Below are 17505 nucleotides of genomic sequence, written 5' to 3'. Positions count from 1 at the left end.
GAGACGTTAGGCTGACATACGTTTCTATTCAAAGCCAAACAAATATTCCTTGATTATCAAACGTATGCTTGTAATCCTTTAGTGGACCTCATTTGTATTTACAACGTTCTCAGTTTCATTGGTGCGCAGATGGTCTAACAGTTCACTCCCCATGTAGTAAATTTACATGGGGAGCCCTTCGTTCTGCACTTTGGAACTAAAAGTCTCTCGTCCAGAAGGAAGAGGCTCAAACTCACAAATGCAGAGGAGGGGGACTCATCTCTAAAGACTGAGCTGGTGATCCGCTCCACATGTTCCACATGCTCCACATGCTCTACCTGCTCCACCTGCCAGGTGTTCAAAGTCTCCAGACTCAGCTTACTGGACCCACCTCACGATCTGGTTCAGAGAGGTTTCCAAACCATGACAAACAGAAAAAGATCAAATGGGCTAAAATAAATAAAGTTTCTTACTACTATTGAGTTATCAAAACAGTGTTCAGGATTCAGAAGAGAGCAAAGAAAAGATATTTCACTGTTCACTTCTTTTCTAGTCTTCGGAATACTCAAAAGTGTTTTTACACCACAGGTCACACCTACATTTTCACACACTGCTGGTAGAGGCTGCTGTGTATTGAGACCATCAGAAGTCACTAACACAGCGCTAAATATGGTTCTAAATATGGAAGCTGACATGCAGCAAAGTTTTCACACAGATATTCTGAAAAAATTAAAATATCTTGACACAGACAGACATTTGCATTAAGATAAAAGGTGCTCTGACCTCGTACAGTTCAAATGGTTTTTTTTCCCCTGAACATGATGCACAGCCCTTTATCTCCTGCTTGCCCCTCCCTCACGTCTCAGACCTCCTGTGTATAAATACCCAGAGAGGAAAGCAGAATATAATCCATCAAAAGACAAGTCATCAGCGACTCAACCACCCAAAGTGATCGGAGGGACAACCATGAAGCTCTGCGCTGTCTTCATTCTGTTATCGGCTGGTGAGTGTTTTCTATCAACTTCTATCCATAATGTTTTTATTTGTTACAACTTTCTCCAGCATGCATTTTTATTAAAGTTGCTTTAAAGGTGAAGAAGAAATAAGAGGTTGAAAAACTGAATGTTTTCCCTATTATTAAATCATTCTATATATTTATATCATGTTATATATTTCTATGTAAATCACATAATGATGATGTTTAGGTCATTTTGTCTGTATACATGTTCATGTGGATGCATGGATATAAATGTGTATACACAGTATATGTAGTGTATTATTTTATGTGTTTAAAGATTTATTTTTTGTCTTTTTGTGCCTTTAATGGGGACAGTGATAGGAATGGAAATCAGGGAGGGAGAGAGAATGGGGAATGACATGCGGGAAAAGAGCCACAGGTCGGATATGAACCTGGGAGGACTACAGCCTCCACACATGGGGCGCTTCTAGCTTTTGATGATTTATTTACTTTTCACTTTTTTATCACTCTCATGCAAAATACCCACTCGCGAGTCGTTACACAAACTAGTGTCAAATAAAGCAAATAGATATCCAAGCATGCACACACATGAACTCCCCATTCTCTCTTCTTTTTTTCTTTTACTACTGTTACTGTTTTCTTTCAGACGTATCCCTACAAACCTCTCTGTTTGCCCTGTGTTCCACATCATTTGCCCGTCTTTAACGTCACTGCTTTGACATTCATCCTTTATGTCTGAGCTTGAACTCGACTCGTTCACACAGAATTATTTTCTTCTTCCATCTGTCAGGAGCCGCGTTGGCTTCCATCGAGAAGAGGATTGTCGGGAGTCTGAAATGTAAGAAGGACCGGCAGTACCATGTTGAGATCACGGCCAAGCAAAAAGGGACTACCTGCGGGGGCACCCTGCTCAACACTCTCTGGGTCCTCACTGCGGCCCACTGTGGACAACAGTAAGAGACATCAACGCTGTGTCACACATAATAATAATAATACTTTATTTGTGTACTTTTCAACACAGCTTCACAACAGATAATAAAAGCAAACTTATAGAATAAAAGACTGAAAATAAAATCCCAGAGTTAAAGCTTTCTGTAATAAAAGGAGGGACTGACTCTGCAGGTCTGATCTCCTCTGGCAGGCTGTTCTGAAGTCTGAGGGCTCTGAAAACTAAAACCTTTTTAGTTCTGCATTTTAATTATGTTTTGTTTCGTTGTTGTTTTTTAATTGGATATTTTAGCATTATTTAGGTGGAGGCTTCAAATAATCTCTTTGAGTTTTCTGCACTGAATGTTGTCTTCTTTGTTATTTGTTGATGATGTCTTTTTTCTTTACTGTGCAAATAAATACAAATACAAAAAAATAGGCCTACTAAAATACGTTAGATACCACATGTTTATTGTTGCCATGGGCAACAAATGCTATCCCTTCACTGGCTGCCTGTTGATTTTAATAACTTTATAGGCCCCTTCCTATAGTTTCTGAGCGTTTAAAGACTTTATATACGATTTTTTGATCCAGCAGGTGTCGCCCTTGAGCACCAGCATGAAACCAAAACAATTTGCGCTGCATTGTTGTGTTAGCATGCTAATGCTAGCGATCTTTATTATGCTCGTATCTTCACTCTGCATGTAAATTAACCTGAAATGAGCGTGATCTAGAAACACAGTTAAGCAGTGAGTACAGTATGTTATTCTTCTTTTCTCTAGTCCCTCAATTAAACAACTTTTATACACGAGGGGAGGAGTCAGCCGGCCGTCCGGCGATGTAAACAAACTGAAGATAGGACTCTGAAAACATCACAGACAGTGGGACTCGGGTGTTACACCCATTGTAGACAGTCATGACTCACAGAGTTATTTTCAGAGGATATACTTGATTTATATTACATTTAAGTGTGAAAAATCACATATAAAGCCTTTAACCCCCTAAAACAGTTTGCAGTCTGAGATCCTCTGGCAGAGCTTAACAGGCTGTTCCAAGGTCCAGGATGAAAACTAAAAAAAATGTTGCGATATGGACACATTTGTTTATTCTTGTTAAAAGCTGGGCTGCTGTGTTTTGTCTTGTTTGGAGGTGGTGGATTGTTTTTTTTACTGAGACAGATGTATCATGATTTACAGCAGTCGAGGCGTGAGGAAATAAAAGTGTGGAGGAGTTTCTCCACTTTTTTTTTTGGCGACTTGAGTGATTTGAACTTGGCATTTTGCACTTTTAACGAGATTCAAACAATTTAAGAAAAATATATACTGGAACATAATGACTTGAAATTGTAATACAAAACTTGGCATAACAAGAGCAATTAATATATTTTTTAAAAAAGTGTTTAAAGATTTGCACAAAATAGTGCCGCTTAAAATGAAATGAAACCTGCCCTTCAAGGAACACACTCTGTTTCATAGTCTACATTAGGTCTAAAAAAATAACAATATTACATTGAATCAGCCAAAAAGAAAAAGGAAGATGTTTAAATTATTTTATTGAAGTTACTTTTCTGTTTTGCAGGGAACTGAAGGTGAAGCTCGGCGTTAACTATGATGCACCATTGTTTTCCAAAAAGTTTTTCGTAAAAGACAAGCAAGACATAAAAACCAACCAGCAGTTTTTCTTTGACAAAGATGAGGAAGGGAAACTCCACGACATCATGCTCATTAAGCTGACTGAGAAGGCTTCAGCTAAACTTCCCACACTGAAGCTTCCTGCTGGGGAGTGTACTAGACCAGAACTGACAAAAACGGTTCAGGTTGGAGGCTTGGGACCTGACAAAGAGGGAAAAAGTGAGAAAAAAAATGATATGATACAAAACGACACAACACAACAAGACACGGCATGATACAGTAGCCTGCAACATGACATGATACGACACACAACACAACAAGACACAACAAGTCACAACAAGACATTTTCACTTAATTGACTGAAGAATATAAAACGCCCTTAATAACGGTCACATTTCAGGATCAACTTCTTGATCACTTTAATTTGGTCTCAGTTTCACCTTTTTATCACGCTCTATCTCTTAACTTCTATTCACCTCTGCCTGACATTATCCCACAATGCACTTCTGTCCCTGTTACCCTCACTCATATTTCTAAACGCCACCGTGATGAGTCATGACGTAGTAATGTGGCGAGTCAAATTAGTGTGAAAATCGGTTGTGGGCCTATCAAAATTCGGCTGAACTGATTTGATAATTGCATCTCACGACGTTATCAATATTTTTTCCCACCTTTACTAGACTCACAGGTGAAAGTCACTTTTCTAATTCTGTTCCTTTAAACCCTCAGAGAAAGGATGGTTCAGCTCCAGCAAGTTGATGTGTGCCGACACATTAATGGCCGCATGTGGCGAGAATGATAAGCCTGATAACCAATTCCACAGCGATGAAACCAACACCATGTGTGCCTATGAATCTGGAGTGAAGTCCTGCTATGTAAGAAAACTGCTTATACTTTTAAAAGTCTTATCCATCAAAAGTCTGATTGTAACTTGACATATTTAAAAAGTCCTGCGCTTTCTCTCCTGCAGGGCGATTCGGGTTCCGCTGTGGTGTATGAAGGCCATTTACACGGGATCATTGTCAGCAACCCGACTGATAAGTGTGCAAACCCCATCGTAATGATGGATATCTGCCACTACAAGGAGTGGATTGAAAAAACCATGAAGGAAAACGAACACTCGCATTAATGATGAGATATCACCATAAAAATGACTAAATGTATGTCATTTCATTTTCCTTTTTAATTAAAGCGATGTGGTCTCTCAAAGCTCATGTGAAGTCTTTCTTGTGTTTACCAAACATTTGAATGTCAACTGTCTGATATGCAAAAAGCTTTCACGCCTTTTCAATTCTGGTCTTAAACTTGCAAAGGGTCAAGAGTTCAGCCCAACGACAAATTGAGAATAAATGCTCATTGCATTTAAAGAGACACACACACCAAAACGGAGCGTTCTGAGAGAGCTGGTTTGTACAGGGTCACAAACCTACTCTGGTGCTTGATTCATGTTATATTTTGAACAAAGCACAGCACAGGTGTTTCATTTTAGACCACAGGGGGACTGTTTGAAAAGGTGGAGGTGGATAATATGTCCTCTTTAATATGTTTTTCTAACACTAACTTGCATCCCTATTCTGTCTACAAACACCTTCATTATGAGAAAAGTCCATCCTCTCTGTCTTTTGCCTGCTTCATTTTTCAGAAAATGTGTGCCCAGTTTTCCCTTCATGACATCACAAAGGGCAGTAGCCCCTCCCCCAGGTTAATGAACACCACACCTCCTAGTAACATGTGAACGTAACGCACTGCAGGGGGTCTTCCAATACAAATAACGAGGTATGACAAGACACTGTAGACATTTCAGACTCATCATTTTTATTCAGATAAGCACATAAATACATTGAAAGATCTCATATGATTGAATGATATGCACCTGTTTCCATTACAGCCATACTTTTTCAAGATGTTCAAATTCTGAAGGCAGCATATAAAAGTTCTCACAGGACAGTTCTTTGTACAAAAGCACCTCGACGCGTCTTTAACTTGCACACAGGCAGACACACACACACACACACACACACACACACACACACACACACACACACACACACACACACACACACACACACACACACACACACACACACACACACACACACACACACACACACACACACACACACACACACACACACACACACACACACACACACACACACACACACACACACACACACACACACACACACACACACACACACACACACACACACACACACAGAGACAAACAAACAGATGTGAGTGTTGTCACTCGTTCAGGTCCACTTGTGATTCTCTGGTTTCTTTGTCACATCTCTCGGTTGAAAAAAGGGAACAGGGTGTGTCAGACTCTCCTTCTTTTTTCTTCTTTACCACGCAAAGTCAGAGTCCACACATGGACTGGATGAGGGGGATTTGCACACGTACACAGGTGAGGGTGTGGTCTTTGCAGCTTGACGGGGTCTCTGTGATGACTCTCGGAGCAGAATCAGAGAATCTTGACGACAGGAAAATACTTGTGGGCTGAGAAGTCAAATTCTGGGAGCACCTTGGGAGGCAGAAAATGGCATTTTATTTCAATGTTGAAAGGCTAATACAACGTTTGGATTAACCGATCACTGTGGCAGCTATTTTGACTGCTGAATCAAACCTAATTTCGTAGTAACCATGACAACACAACCTGACGATAATCCAGGGAATGAGTGATTTTTGGGGTTACCTTTGTGTCCTTCTTGTGCCCTCCTGCCAGGAGCTTGGTGACTACGATGTTGGGCTTGGCCACTTTCAGTATACGGTTCACCTGCAATCAGTTATTAAATCGTTATTAGCTGGTAAAAAAAATTATTAAAGCATTGTGAAGCAGAGGCTGCTGTGCTTACGAGTGATGTTTCAATGCTTTAAATTAGATCATTTTAATAAGAAATTGATGCAGATCTGAGGACTGAAATAAATTCTCTTTAGGCGGGCTTTTACAAAAGTTAAGTTCCTGACCTCGGGGTCCGGGCTGGGCACATTTTCTAGGATGAGTTTAGCCTGTTGGAAGTGTTTGCTGGCGGCCAGGTAGAGGTCAGCAGAGCCTGGCGGAGGATTGTACTTCTTCAGATCAGACATCTCCTGCAAAGGGCAAGAGGGGCACAGTCAGAGAGGGCAGGGGCATTAAGGGGTTAAGTCTGACTAAAAAGGAATTCAAATAAAATGTGGTTGTAATTTTATTTTATTTTTCTTAAGATTTATTTTTGGCCTTCTTGTGTCTTTAATGGAGAGACAGGACAGAGGATAGAGGTGGAAATCAGAGAGAGAGAGAGAGAGTGGGGAATGACATGCGGGAAAGGAGCCACAGGCTGGATTTGAACCCGGGCCGCCCGCTTGGAAGACTACAGCCTCCGTACATTACATACACACTAACCACTGTGCCACCAGCGCCCCATGTGGTTGCAATTTGATGGAGAGAAATCAAGATAAGTCAAGAGTTGAGGAGAAACAAAGAGAAAATCTAAAGAGTCTGCTATAGTACCTTGAACTGGATGTAGTGCACAGGTGGGGGGGTGACCACGCTGTTAAAGGGGGCGAAGCGATGCTCGTAGCGGACCTGCTCACTGTCCAACTCAAACTGAGGCTTACGCACCTTCCCGTCCATATCCAAAGCGACCATCGTCTGAGGAGAGAGAAGTAGAGGATGCATGATACAGCCGCGTGCAGGGGAGGTCCAAAAGCACATCAACACCGACGTCCTACCTTGTACATGCCGGCACACATGTTCTGGTATGCTTGACTCATTGTTATTTCCTTGCCGAGAGGGCGAACTGCAGAGGAAACCAAAACATGTCATTAGGCCAGAGAGATTACAACTCTACATTTGAAGACATGTTGTCATGGTGCATGTGTAAACTCTACATTTAAAGAGGACATATTATCCCCCTTCTCCACCATTTCAAACAGTCCCCCTGTGGTCTAAATAAAACATCTGTGCTGTGCTTTGGTCAAAATATAACATGAATCAAGCACCAGAGGAGGTTTGTGACCCTGTACAAACCAGCTCTCTCAGAACGCTCCGTTTTGGTGTGTGTGTCTCTTTAAATGTAATGACCCCCCCTGAGTTTTCCCGGTAGACATCACTCCTCTGTAGTGAGAATAAAAATGGCGGACCTGAGCAAAAGTTTTGGTCTAGGCTGGGGGTGGATTCCATGGGTGGAGATACCAGGGGAGGGGAGGGGATTTTTTTTTTACCAGAATCCCACTGTGACATCACAAGGAGAGCAAATTTGAAACGGAGCATTTTTCTCTGTGTTGTCAGACTTATGCAGACCACAAACAAAGGACTGGATGGATTTATTTCACATTTTGTGGGTCAGTAGACTCTCAGGTTACCCAAATAAATGTTCAAAAACACTGTGGAAGTGGATTTTTCACAATATGTCCCCTTTAAGGACATGCTGTTATTGTGCATGTGTAAAAGGGCTACGGTGTGCACATCCTCCACTTCAGCTGCAGACACTCCCAAAGTGCGTACCTTTTTTCTTCTTCTTTGTCTTTTTGCTGCTGCGTCCTTTCAGCTGCTCCTCCATGATCCGCTCCTCTGCCATCTGAGACGAGTCAGCCCGGCTCAGAGTGGACATCAGCCACGCGTACAGGAACTCTGACAGGTACCTGCGGTGAAAATCAAAAAACACACGTTCATTCATAGATTAACAAAAAGATACCGTGGAGGGATTTTCATTCTAATCTGCCTTCACTGTGCGTCTGTGCCGACCAACAGAGAAGACGGTGTTCATGCTCTCACCAGTAGATGTAATAGTACTCGTGCATGCTGTACAGCTCCAGTTCAAAGCCACTGAGCAGGTACTGGATCATGATTCTCAGGTTGTGGTAGAGGATCCAGGTGCCGAGACAGGCCAGATGCTGTCGCTGAGGCTCAAGTTTCATCAGCAGGCTGTGAAGCGCTGCATCCACCTTCTCCGCCTGCAGAGCACAAAGGGAGGGTTTAGTCGATGTGTTTTAAGTTTTTAACAACAAGATCACTCATAGGGGTCGAACCAAATCAACAAGAATTGTGCTAAAATATTTAAAAAGCTGCAGATGTGGCGCAGTGGTTAGTGTGCGCCCCCCATGTATGGAGGCTGTCGTCTCAAGCGGGCGGCCCGGGTTCAAATCCCACCTGTGGCTTCTTTCCCGCATGTCATTCCCCACTCTCTCTCTCTGATTTCCGACTCTATCCACTGTCCTATCTCTCCATTAAAGGCACAAAAAGCCCCCAAAAAATAAATCTTTAAAAAGCTGCAGATGACCTCATCCTGCAGCGTGGCAAACTCCTCCAGAATGTGACCCAGCTTGTCTCTCTGCCGAGCTCGGTTGTGTCCGTGGATCTGGATCAGACTGCAGAATGGCTGAAAGGAGAAAACACACATAACTGAATACCTTCAGCACTTAAACATTTGTGTTCAGGGCTAATGATAGATCAGCCCTGAGTGTAACATCCAAAACATCAAAACGGCAGAAGTCAAATAAAAACTCCTGTCATTGGTCAATCTCATCTGATACCACACCTCTAATCAAACTCTCTCTCCTCCTAAACTTTTCACTCTAATTCAGCAAATTAAAACACATTTATGCTGCACAATAAGCAGCCAGTTCAGTTTGTTAAGCCTGTAAAAGGAATGAGAGTGCACCAGATATACAGGTACGATAGCCCGGCAGAGTAAAAGTAACATACCCGGGAGCAGTGTGTCACAAAGGAGTCGATGTAGTCCTTGGCCTGGTGGTTGTTGAACAGACAACACCTGGGGAAGGAAAGAAAGATAGATAGATAGATAGATAGAGAGAGAGACAGATAGATAGATAGATAGACAGATAGATAGATAGAGAGAGAGACAGATAGATATATAGATAGATATATAGATATATAGATAGATAGATAGATAGAGAGAGAGACAGATAGATAGAGAGATGGATAGAGAGAGAGACAGATAGATAGATAGATAGATAGATGGATAGATACTTTATTGATGCCGAGGGAAATTCAAAGCATTCAGTAGCAGGTTACAAAGACACGACATGAAACATTTGTTACAAATGAAACCACAAAACCGACGCCCCCCTCCCATACATATATATTAACCCGAAAAAAAAGATTTAAAGAATCCCCCTAGATGAAACAAACTTAAACTGTGCAATTAAAAATAGACACAACCCGTGCAGTGATAAAAATATAAGTGCAATTTAAACAAGAACCTATAAACAGTTGAGGAAAAAGAAAATCTGTAATTAGACCTGAATATAAAAAATTAAAAGTGTTGACCTTCTGAAGTTGTGTTGTTTATATATGTACAGCAATGTTTAAAAAAAAGATTATCAAAAAACAGACATTAAATAACAGTCAAGACAAAAAAATGCTTGAACATCTCAAGTCAGCTCATCTGGAATCACAATCAGATGATTCCAGAGATTGCAGCTCTAACAGGCAGAGTCAGAGACCGCTCCTAATCAACTTGAAGCTCCTGTTTAGAGTTTAAACTGGTTATGAAACAGACTGGGAATGAATACTGTTTCCTCTTTATGAGCTGCAAGAGCAAAGGAGACGATCAGCATGACGATCGATTACATCTATGAAATGATTTTTAATCAGTAGATGTCAGACTAAGTGATGAACAGAACCCTGCAGGATCAACCTTTTTTAGACTTTATCAACAGCAAAATCTCACAATGAGTGATACATTTAACATATGATGAAAGCAGGGTGAGGTTGTGAGACTTCCTCAAATGTACAGAACAAAATCAGCAAAACGAGAAGACAAACCCCTTCCACTGGGGGGCTTCAAAAACAGACATAAAACAGAAACTTCCTGACAGCAGCTTTAGATTATTTGACATAAAAATGTGGAGTGAAGTGATTCACAAGTTAATGTTTAAACTGTTTGATTAATGACATACTTACTTGTAGGAGAGAACAGGGGGGCTGACAAAGTACCTCAGAGCATCTTTAATCATGTCCTGCATCAGGTGGGTCCCAAACACTTTCTTATTATCTATCAGGAACGTCGTCTGCATGTGGGGGGGGGGGGGGGGGGGGGGGGGGGACATGTCAAGCTCTCATACAACAGGTTTTAAAATGATAAATAATTGTTTATTACTTAACGATATGTTATCATCTAAAAGTCGTACTTAGTGTGACATGTGGTGACCCTTTAAAATATGAGCAGCCATTATGAACTCACCTGAAGAAGAGATCTGGAGAGCACACAGGGAGACTGTTCACTGAACTCACAGAAGAAGTCCTGGTAACACCACAAACACCAGATTCATAATGTCACTTTACACCGTTATCATTTAGAACGACCAAAAAGATGTAAAAGCGATTAAACGAACTGCAGTTTTTTTTTACATTGTTTTCTAATTGTTCAGCAACACCTGCTCATTGAAGGTTTCTGGTTCAGAGTTTGAACCCACAGGTCTTCAAAACATTGAGTTTACCAGAATGCCGTGCAGGTTGGTGGTGTTGATCACGTCGCAGACCGTCTTGATGCGTTCTATAAGTTTCCCAAAGTAGGCCACCATGTCCTCCCTCTTAATGATCTTTGCGTAGCGGGGGAAGGTAGGGGGCAGCAGTCTCTGATTTACGAGGGGCTCGAAGCCCATCATGATGGGGTGATCTGCAGAGTACACAGAAGAAGAAAAAGGTTATTCAAGTAACAGTTTGGGATTAAAAAAATCTATGTCAAATGAAATTTTAAGGATGGAGCGGGATGAAAATCGACTTCTTATTCTACCAGATATGTTGGTTAAAATTATGAATGAAAATGTGAAGTTTTTTTTTTTAAGCTTGGTACTTTTAGATCCTATTGATCACTAAAATAGAGGAGATTAAATTATTTCAAAACATGAAATATGGAAAAGATTGGAAGTATCAAACATTTATGACCGCTTCAAGAATACACGCATTTCACAGCACTTTTGATCGTTTTCATTTTGTGTGATTGCGGTCCTGACGATTGTCCAATCTGAACCTCCATGTGTGTGATGGGGTAGGCGCCTACATTACCTCCTTTAGTGGTGTCGTTCTGTGATTGGATGCCGTGCTGAATGCTTGAATGGATGGCTGATAAGAGGTCAGCCGCCTGAACCACGAGCTTCTGGGCCTCTCCCACTGAGCTGGTCTGAAAAGAGAGAAAATCACAACAAAGAAGAAAAAGGATGGATAAAAATCATCTATATAACATACAAAGGAACATTTTTAAACTGATGTTGTCATCGTCTTCTCGTACTGTACTGTATGTGTTTTACCTCTTTCTTGGTGAAGGTGATCAGTGCAGTCAGCAGAAGGCGTGTGAACTTGATTCTATTGAAAAGAGCCAAAAACTGCTGATGCTGGAAAAAAACCACACCAGTTAAACATTAAACAGGATCACATGTACATTAAGAAAGTTATTAATACACCTAATCTTTGAAAGCTCGCAGCAGAAACATTTTTTGTTCAGTCCATGTTTGGGTCTGATTTTTGGCTTTCGTCTTCTTCATTATTATTATTATAACTGCTTGTTATAACAGCTGGGAATTCCAGAGAAGAGTCTCCGGAGGTTATGTGAGTCTCCCACTACTGATAGACAGCGGAGGGGAAATACAAATATAATGGGCAAAGAATGTGAAGGAGGGATCAAGGTTTAGTTTGTGGATCAAACGTCGGGCACTAGATGAAGAAAAGGGCTTAGTGACGATCTGATTTGTTACTTTCACATGATCTAAATCAGTGGTTGTCCACTGGTGGGTCGTGGAGCTGTTTTCATTGGGTTGTGAGCATGTCCCTGGAAAAAGACTCAAACAGTCTGTCAGCGTCATGTTTTGCATCGTCCGTGGTACAAAACAGTTGACAGAAACTGCAAAAGAAAACGGCAGAATTTTTCAAACTGATTGGTTGAAAAAATATCAGAAATTTGGCTCGCGATCTTTCAGGGAGGAGTTGGTCGTGGGTCCTGAAGCTAGACGAGTTGAGAACCACTGATCTAAATCACTTTCTCTAAAGACACGAGGGACTTTACCTCCATCTCGACCTCGGGGTTCCGCTGCTCACCCTGTCGACTGCGGGTGCTCTGAGGCGGTGACAAGAGACACCGTCAAACAATGTAACACTCAGTATTTTATAATCAGGAATAAAAAATCATGACCAACAACAAATACCTTCACTTTCCTCTGTAACTCATCCTCCACGTCTTTCAGCATGCCTGGAAGGATGAACAAATGACAGAGAGGTGACGTCAGCTGTTCTGAAGTAAAGCTGAGGATGAGATGATCGAGATAGAGAGAGTTCCTGTACCTGTCACACGCAGGTCTGTCACATTATTTGCCATCTTGAAGCCATAGGTCATGGCCTGGAAGTCCTCCTACACACAAAAGGAAAAGATCAATCATCCTACATGTAGAAATATATGACACTGAATTCTTTGTAGCCCCTTTTTAAACAACTGAGGCCCGGGATAAAACACCTGCTGTCTCAGATTTGAGGTGTGATGTGGTGTGTGTGTGTGTTAAGTCAGTTAAACATTGCACAAATTGTTTCTGCTGCTACATCACCCGCACACCTGGGCACGGGCGGTGATCACAGTCACAGGCAGTGAGAAAAGGGAGACACATGTACAGAAAATGGCCGGGGGGAATCAGGAATCAGAAGAAGCCACACAGTTTTTCAACCGTTCTTTGGGGTCCTCTGGTGTTTAGTGTTGTGTTTTTTTTTATACAAGCTTTTTTTTACCCAACGTAGTTCGCTATACACCCGGCCTTATAAAAGGTGTTTTTTTTAGAAGGACCGATTGTTATTAATGAGTTACACCATGAGTTGGAAATGACGTCAAGCGCCCTCCAGTGGCCTTTTTGGTTGTTACATTGCCACTACAACACCGATGATAAATTGATTACCTGAACCAGAAGAAACGGGTTTAGAAATAACGGACACACACACACAGACAGACACAGACACACAGGCACGCACGCACGCACGCACGCACGCACGCACGCACGCACGCACGCACGCACGCACGCCCTTTTCAGACTGGCGTTTCAAGCCGCATTATGTACGTCCCTGTGACATTTCGCCTTCAGTCTGAATGTCGGGGAGGTGGAATGGAGGGAACAAAGTGATCCCACCGCTGTACCACCTTTGGAGGTAGTAACAGAGGCGTTACACATTGGAGTGCAGCGCTGTGTGTGCTGAGTGTGTGTGTCTATGTGGAGCTCCCGCTTCCGCAACGCCAGAACACAATGTGAACTCACAGACTGGGACACTTTTATTACGCAGTCGCTGAATCAACATGAATGTACAAAGAAGCGATGTGAAAAATGTCTCCCGGCAGACTTCAGAGAGCCGCTTACCTCCTCAAACACTGCAGCCTTGTTGACTTTCTCCCGGGCGATGTCACACACCTTCAGGATGCCCAGGGCGAAGGCTTTGAGAGACGGCTCCTCGATCATGTCGGGGTTATGGACGTACAAACAGGTGAACACAGTCTGAGCCAGGGAGTGACCCTCCAGCCATGTGATCTAACAACACACACACACAAACATGCTCACTTGAGTGCTGTTGCATTTCTTACTAAGACTTGTAATGTTTTTAATTTTTTCTGTCGTCAGTTCAGAAAAAGAAATTAGAAATAGCAGCAATTCTAAATACATGTGAAAGGAAACAACTCTGTGTGAATCTGTGTGAGGAAGACAAACTCACCAAACAGCAGAAACACGTGTCGATGATACCTATGAGTTCAGGAAGACTTAGATCTTTCACCTTGATGGCACCCTCCTGAGTTTAACACACAGAATGTATAGAAATAATGATGAACCAGGCGGTTAAAGGAAATGTTTACTTTAGTCGACTTTGCATCCAGAGTTTGGGATTTAAAGTAAGACATGGTTGGTCCCATTGTGATTAAAAACCTCTTTTTCAAGGGAGACCTGGCCAAGACAGGCCGCAGCAAAAACACAAATTTACAGACGGAAATACAAACAGAGACAAATTACAAAACACAAAATGTTGGATTAAAATAGAAACATCTATGAGTCATATCTGGGAGTCAGTTGTTCAAACAGCCGAGCTAAAACGTCGACATCTGTATTCAGTTGGACAGTTTCCTGAACTTATTGAAGATGAATCTGAGTTTTGCAGAACTATACCTTGATGGCTTGTTCAAAGTTGAGCACTTTCCTGTTGACCTGGTTTCCGATCATTCCTGCGTCCATCTTGGGATCCATCATCTCTATGGCTGACATGGCCTCAAACAGGCCGAACCTGCCACCATAGCCGTATGTTAGTGTCTTTATTGTTTTCACAAAGGTTTCATAAGTGCACATGACAACATCTGTGAACTGATGTAAAAGCTGATGCAGATTATCAGGAGGTTTGATTTGAAAATGTGGGTTTTCCAACAGACAAAATAAAAATGTTTTGAGGTATTCCTTTCTTATAAATGTTTGTAAATCTGTTTTTAGACAATGGGACATAAAACTGATCCCTAACAGCATGAGTCTGCAAGAAGCAGTACGCCTTACTCACAGTTTGTCATGAAGCAACTCTCCGAGGTTCAACTCTGCATAAATATAAGATGAGGACGAGAAAAGAGAAAAAGAAGAAACGCATCAGTTCCCGTCATCAGCACACAGCGATGACTCACACACACACACGCGCACACGCACGCACACACAGTGACTGGAAGAGTCCGTACCTTTGCATGCTCCCTTGAATTCATGTGTGATATCGACCCAGTTGGCATTGTTCTTCATTTTTTCAGGGATGCCGAGTCCCCAGCCAGCATCATCGTCTTCGATGGCTGACTTCATCACCATGGTTACTACTAAAGAAAATAAAGTTAGTACAAAGGGTTTTAAAATATATATCACAACATATCAACCTCCTAAACATAAGCATGGTCTAGCAGAACAATCTTACAGAAGCCCTAAGCTGACGAACATCCATACATTTTATTTATACTTCTATTTCCTGTGATCAGGACTCATTTCTGTCATCATCTCGAGATAATAACTCTGGTGTTCCCGTGATAACGAGGTCATTTCTGGAGATCCAGAGAACACAGCTGTAAGTGACTTGTTATGACGGGAAAACCAGAGTTTCTATTAAGAGAAAACAAGATAAATAAGTCAAGATGTCAAGAAAACAACCACACTTTTCTTGTTATTTTAAGGAAACAGAGTAAAATGAAATGTATGGATGAATGTCCTCACAGGGATTCTGTACAATATCAAATCAAATGTAGATTGTTTTTCTTTGCAGCAGTATGGGATGTATCTGTCAATATAAATAAACCCTAACTATTTTTCTTTTATTATTGTTCTTCAGAGCAGACACGATGAGCTGTTAGGCAGATTAATGATCAACTATTTCAGACGCTCATAAGTTTCTAAATGTATTTTTTTAATTAAAAAAGGGCAGAAATCGCTGTGTCAGCAGACACTTTGACTCTTAGCTCCTCAGCATTCAGCTCAGACATTACCTGACGCTGACGACATCCAAATCCTGAAGTTAAAATGTTTTTTGATTGTGCTCCAAAAACATTTTAAACTGACCGCATTGAGCCAATTCAGAGTTTTAATTGCTGATCTTATTGATTTAAGCTGTTTTGGCTTTTAGTATTTTTATTTTAAACTAGTTGTATTGTCTCCATATTGTCCTTACCTCTTAATGTGATTCTTAATGTGATTCTTAATGTGAGTCTTTGTTGTCTTTTTTTTATTTCTACCTGAAGTCTTCTACCTGATTTTATTTGTATCTGCTCTTTTTTTTGGATGTAATTGTAAATGAGGGTTATCGTTCTCCTTCAATATGTTTTGTGATGATTGAAATAAATAAATGAATAAATACAAAATGTAATCCAACAGACATTTCTTGGTCATACGTTTGTATAACTGTATTCATCTTAAACTGTGTTTTATTTATTTATTTCTGTTATTTTGAAGTTTATTGAGCAGGGACAAATACATTGTACATTGTTTCATATAAAATATAAAATAGATGCCATGCATACAGGTTTCTAGTCAAGACTGATTTGCAAACCCCCCCATGTCCCTGGTTAGGCCTTAAGTTACAAATACACACAAATCAGAATAAAGAACACGTCAAATACAGGAGACATAAGGACAAAGACAAGGACACGGATTAATGTGTGTGTGTGTGTGTGTGTGTGTGTGTGTGTGTTTACAAAGGCATTTTGTAAACAGTCATGTTAACACTTATATATTCGACCCCTGGATGACACGACACACTGAATTGTTTGGGGTCAACAGCAGAGGATTAACTTCATGTTTTAGCCTAAAAATGTATTTTATTATACCTGACTGCAGCCGAAAACCTCAACCTTTTAAACCATAAGAATGTGTGTACAGTGACCACCCCACACCCATCTCTTTATGACTCATTTATTCATCTTTAACCGATTTGTGAAGTAATATTTAAATCATGATGATGACTTATCTATCAGATATTCTTAATGTATTTCTAACAGAAGATAAGAAGAATAAAAGCCTGTCAGCTTATTTAACATATTATATCTTTACTGCTTAAATACGACAACAAAAACACATACTGCACCTTAACAGTTAGAGGGAGGGAGGTTTCTGAGAGGATTTATTAAAGCGAGAGATGCAAACAAGTGAAGCTAACCATCACTAATGTTACAGCAGCTAGGACAAACGTTTAGCTAAAAGAGCTAATGTTGCCAACAATAGATGTTTCCTTTGAACGAATCCTGAATGAAGTTCATCTAAAAGGGCATATCCATGAGAAAAACATCACGGGAAAGCTTTACATTAATTGTAAATAAGCACATACCTTAGAAACTCGTACCAACCATGAAGCTAATAAAGATATCCTCAAAGACTGAAATGATAGGCGCAGAAATTACACGTCATAGGCCAGCGTCCTTTTCGGTAATTGTAGTCCTTGCCTTGTCATGAAGTTAAAAGCCTCAAAAGTGCAGCTGGTAACTTACAATAAAAACAAATGTTTTAGTGTATTTTTTG

General features: G+C 41.0%; 2 protein-coding genes across 3 annotated transcripts; one reads left to right on the top strand and one right to left on the bottom strand.

Annotated features, from left to right (window-relative positions):
• The first annotated feature begins 852 nt into the window (after positions 1 to 852).
• LOC132974672 (trypsin-1-like) lies at positions 853 to 4725 on the top strand. Its single transcript, XM_061038894.1, has 5 exons — positions 853 to 982; positions 1749 to 1911; positions 3464 to 3735; positions 4246 to 4391; positions 4487 to 4725. The coding sequence occupies exons 1-5, from the start codon at positions 946 to 948 to the stop codon at positions 4643 to 4645; spliced, it is 777 nt and encodes a 258-aa protein (XP_060894877.1). The 5' UTR covers positions 853 to 945; the 3' UTR covers positions 4646 to 4725.
• Positions 4726 to 5310: 585 nt separating this feature from the next.
• naa35 (N-alpha-acetyltransferase 35, NatC auxiliary subunit) lies at positions 5311 to 17466 on the bottom strand. 2 transcript variants are annotated; one of them, XM_061038859.1, is made up of 23 exons: positions 17315 to 17466; positions 15195 to 15323; positions 15026 to 15059; positions 14647 to 14761; positions 14201 to 14275; positions 13852 to 14019; positions 12800 to 12866; positions 12664 to 12707; positions 12525 to 12575; positions 11773 to 11856; positions 11531 to 11645; positions 10963 to 11141; positions 10707 to 10766; positions 10427 to 10533; positions 9206 to 9272; positions 8781 to 8879; positions 8276 to 8454; positions 8006 to 8142; positions 7231 to 7298; positions 7010 to 7150; positions 6487 to 6609; positions 6215 to 6295; positions 5311 to 6043 (listed from the first exon to the last, which is right to left on the bottom strand). In XM_061038859.1, the coding sequence occupies exons 2-23, from the start codon at positions 15313 to 15315 to the stop codon at positions 5984 to 5986; spliced, it is 2175 nt and encodes a 724-aa protein (XP_060894842.1). In that variant the 5' UTR covers positions 15316 to 15323; positions 17315 to 17466; the 3' UTR covers positions 5311 to 5983. The 2 variants fall into 2 exon arrangements, with proteins under 2 accessions (XP_060894842.1, XP_060894843.1); XM_061038860.1 differs by having other exon boundaries at positions 15195 to 15320; positions 17315 to 17446.
• Positions 17467 to 17505: the final 39 nt, after the last annotated feature.

The sequence above is a fragment of the Labrus mixtus genome, chromosome 5, assembly GCF_963584025.1.
Source record: "Labrus mixtus chromosome 5, fLabMix1.1, whole genome shotgun sequence".
NCBI lineage: Eukaryota > Metazoa > Chordata > Actinopteri > Labriformes > Labridae > Labrus > Labrus mixtus.
Note: the sequence above shows the minus strand (reverse complement) of the source record. Positions and strands in the feature narration are given on the sequence as shown.

Excerpts from the sequence above, each read along its gene's own strand:
- LOC132974672 (XM_061038894.1), top strand. The coding sequence starts at position 946 with ATGAAGCTCTGCGCTGTCTTCATTCTGTTATCGGCTG. Across the intron at positions 983-1,748 it reads CTTCATTCTGTTATCGGCTG|GAGCCGCGTTGGCTTCCATC; the intron begins GTGAGTGTTTTC and ends TCCATCTGTCAG. Across the intron at positions 4,392-4,486 it reads CTGGAGTGAAGTCCTGCTAT|GGCGATTCGGGTTCCGCTGT; the intron begins GTAAGAAAACTG and ends TCTCTCCTGCAG.
- naa35 (XM_061038859.1), bottom strand. The coding sequence starts at position 15,315 with ATGGTGATGAAGTCAGCCATCGAAGACGATGATGCTGGCTGGGGACTC. Across the intron at positions 14,762-15,025 it reads GAGTTGCTTCATGACAAACT|GTTCGGCCTGTTTGAGGCCA; the intron begins GTGAGTAAGGCG and ends CTATGGTGGCAG. Across the intron at positions 6,610-7,009 it reads TGCACTACATCCAGTTCAAG|GAGATGTCTGATCTGAAGAA; the intron begins GTACTATAGCAG and ends TGCCCTTTGCAG.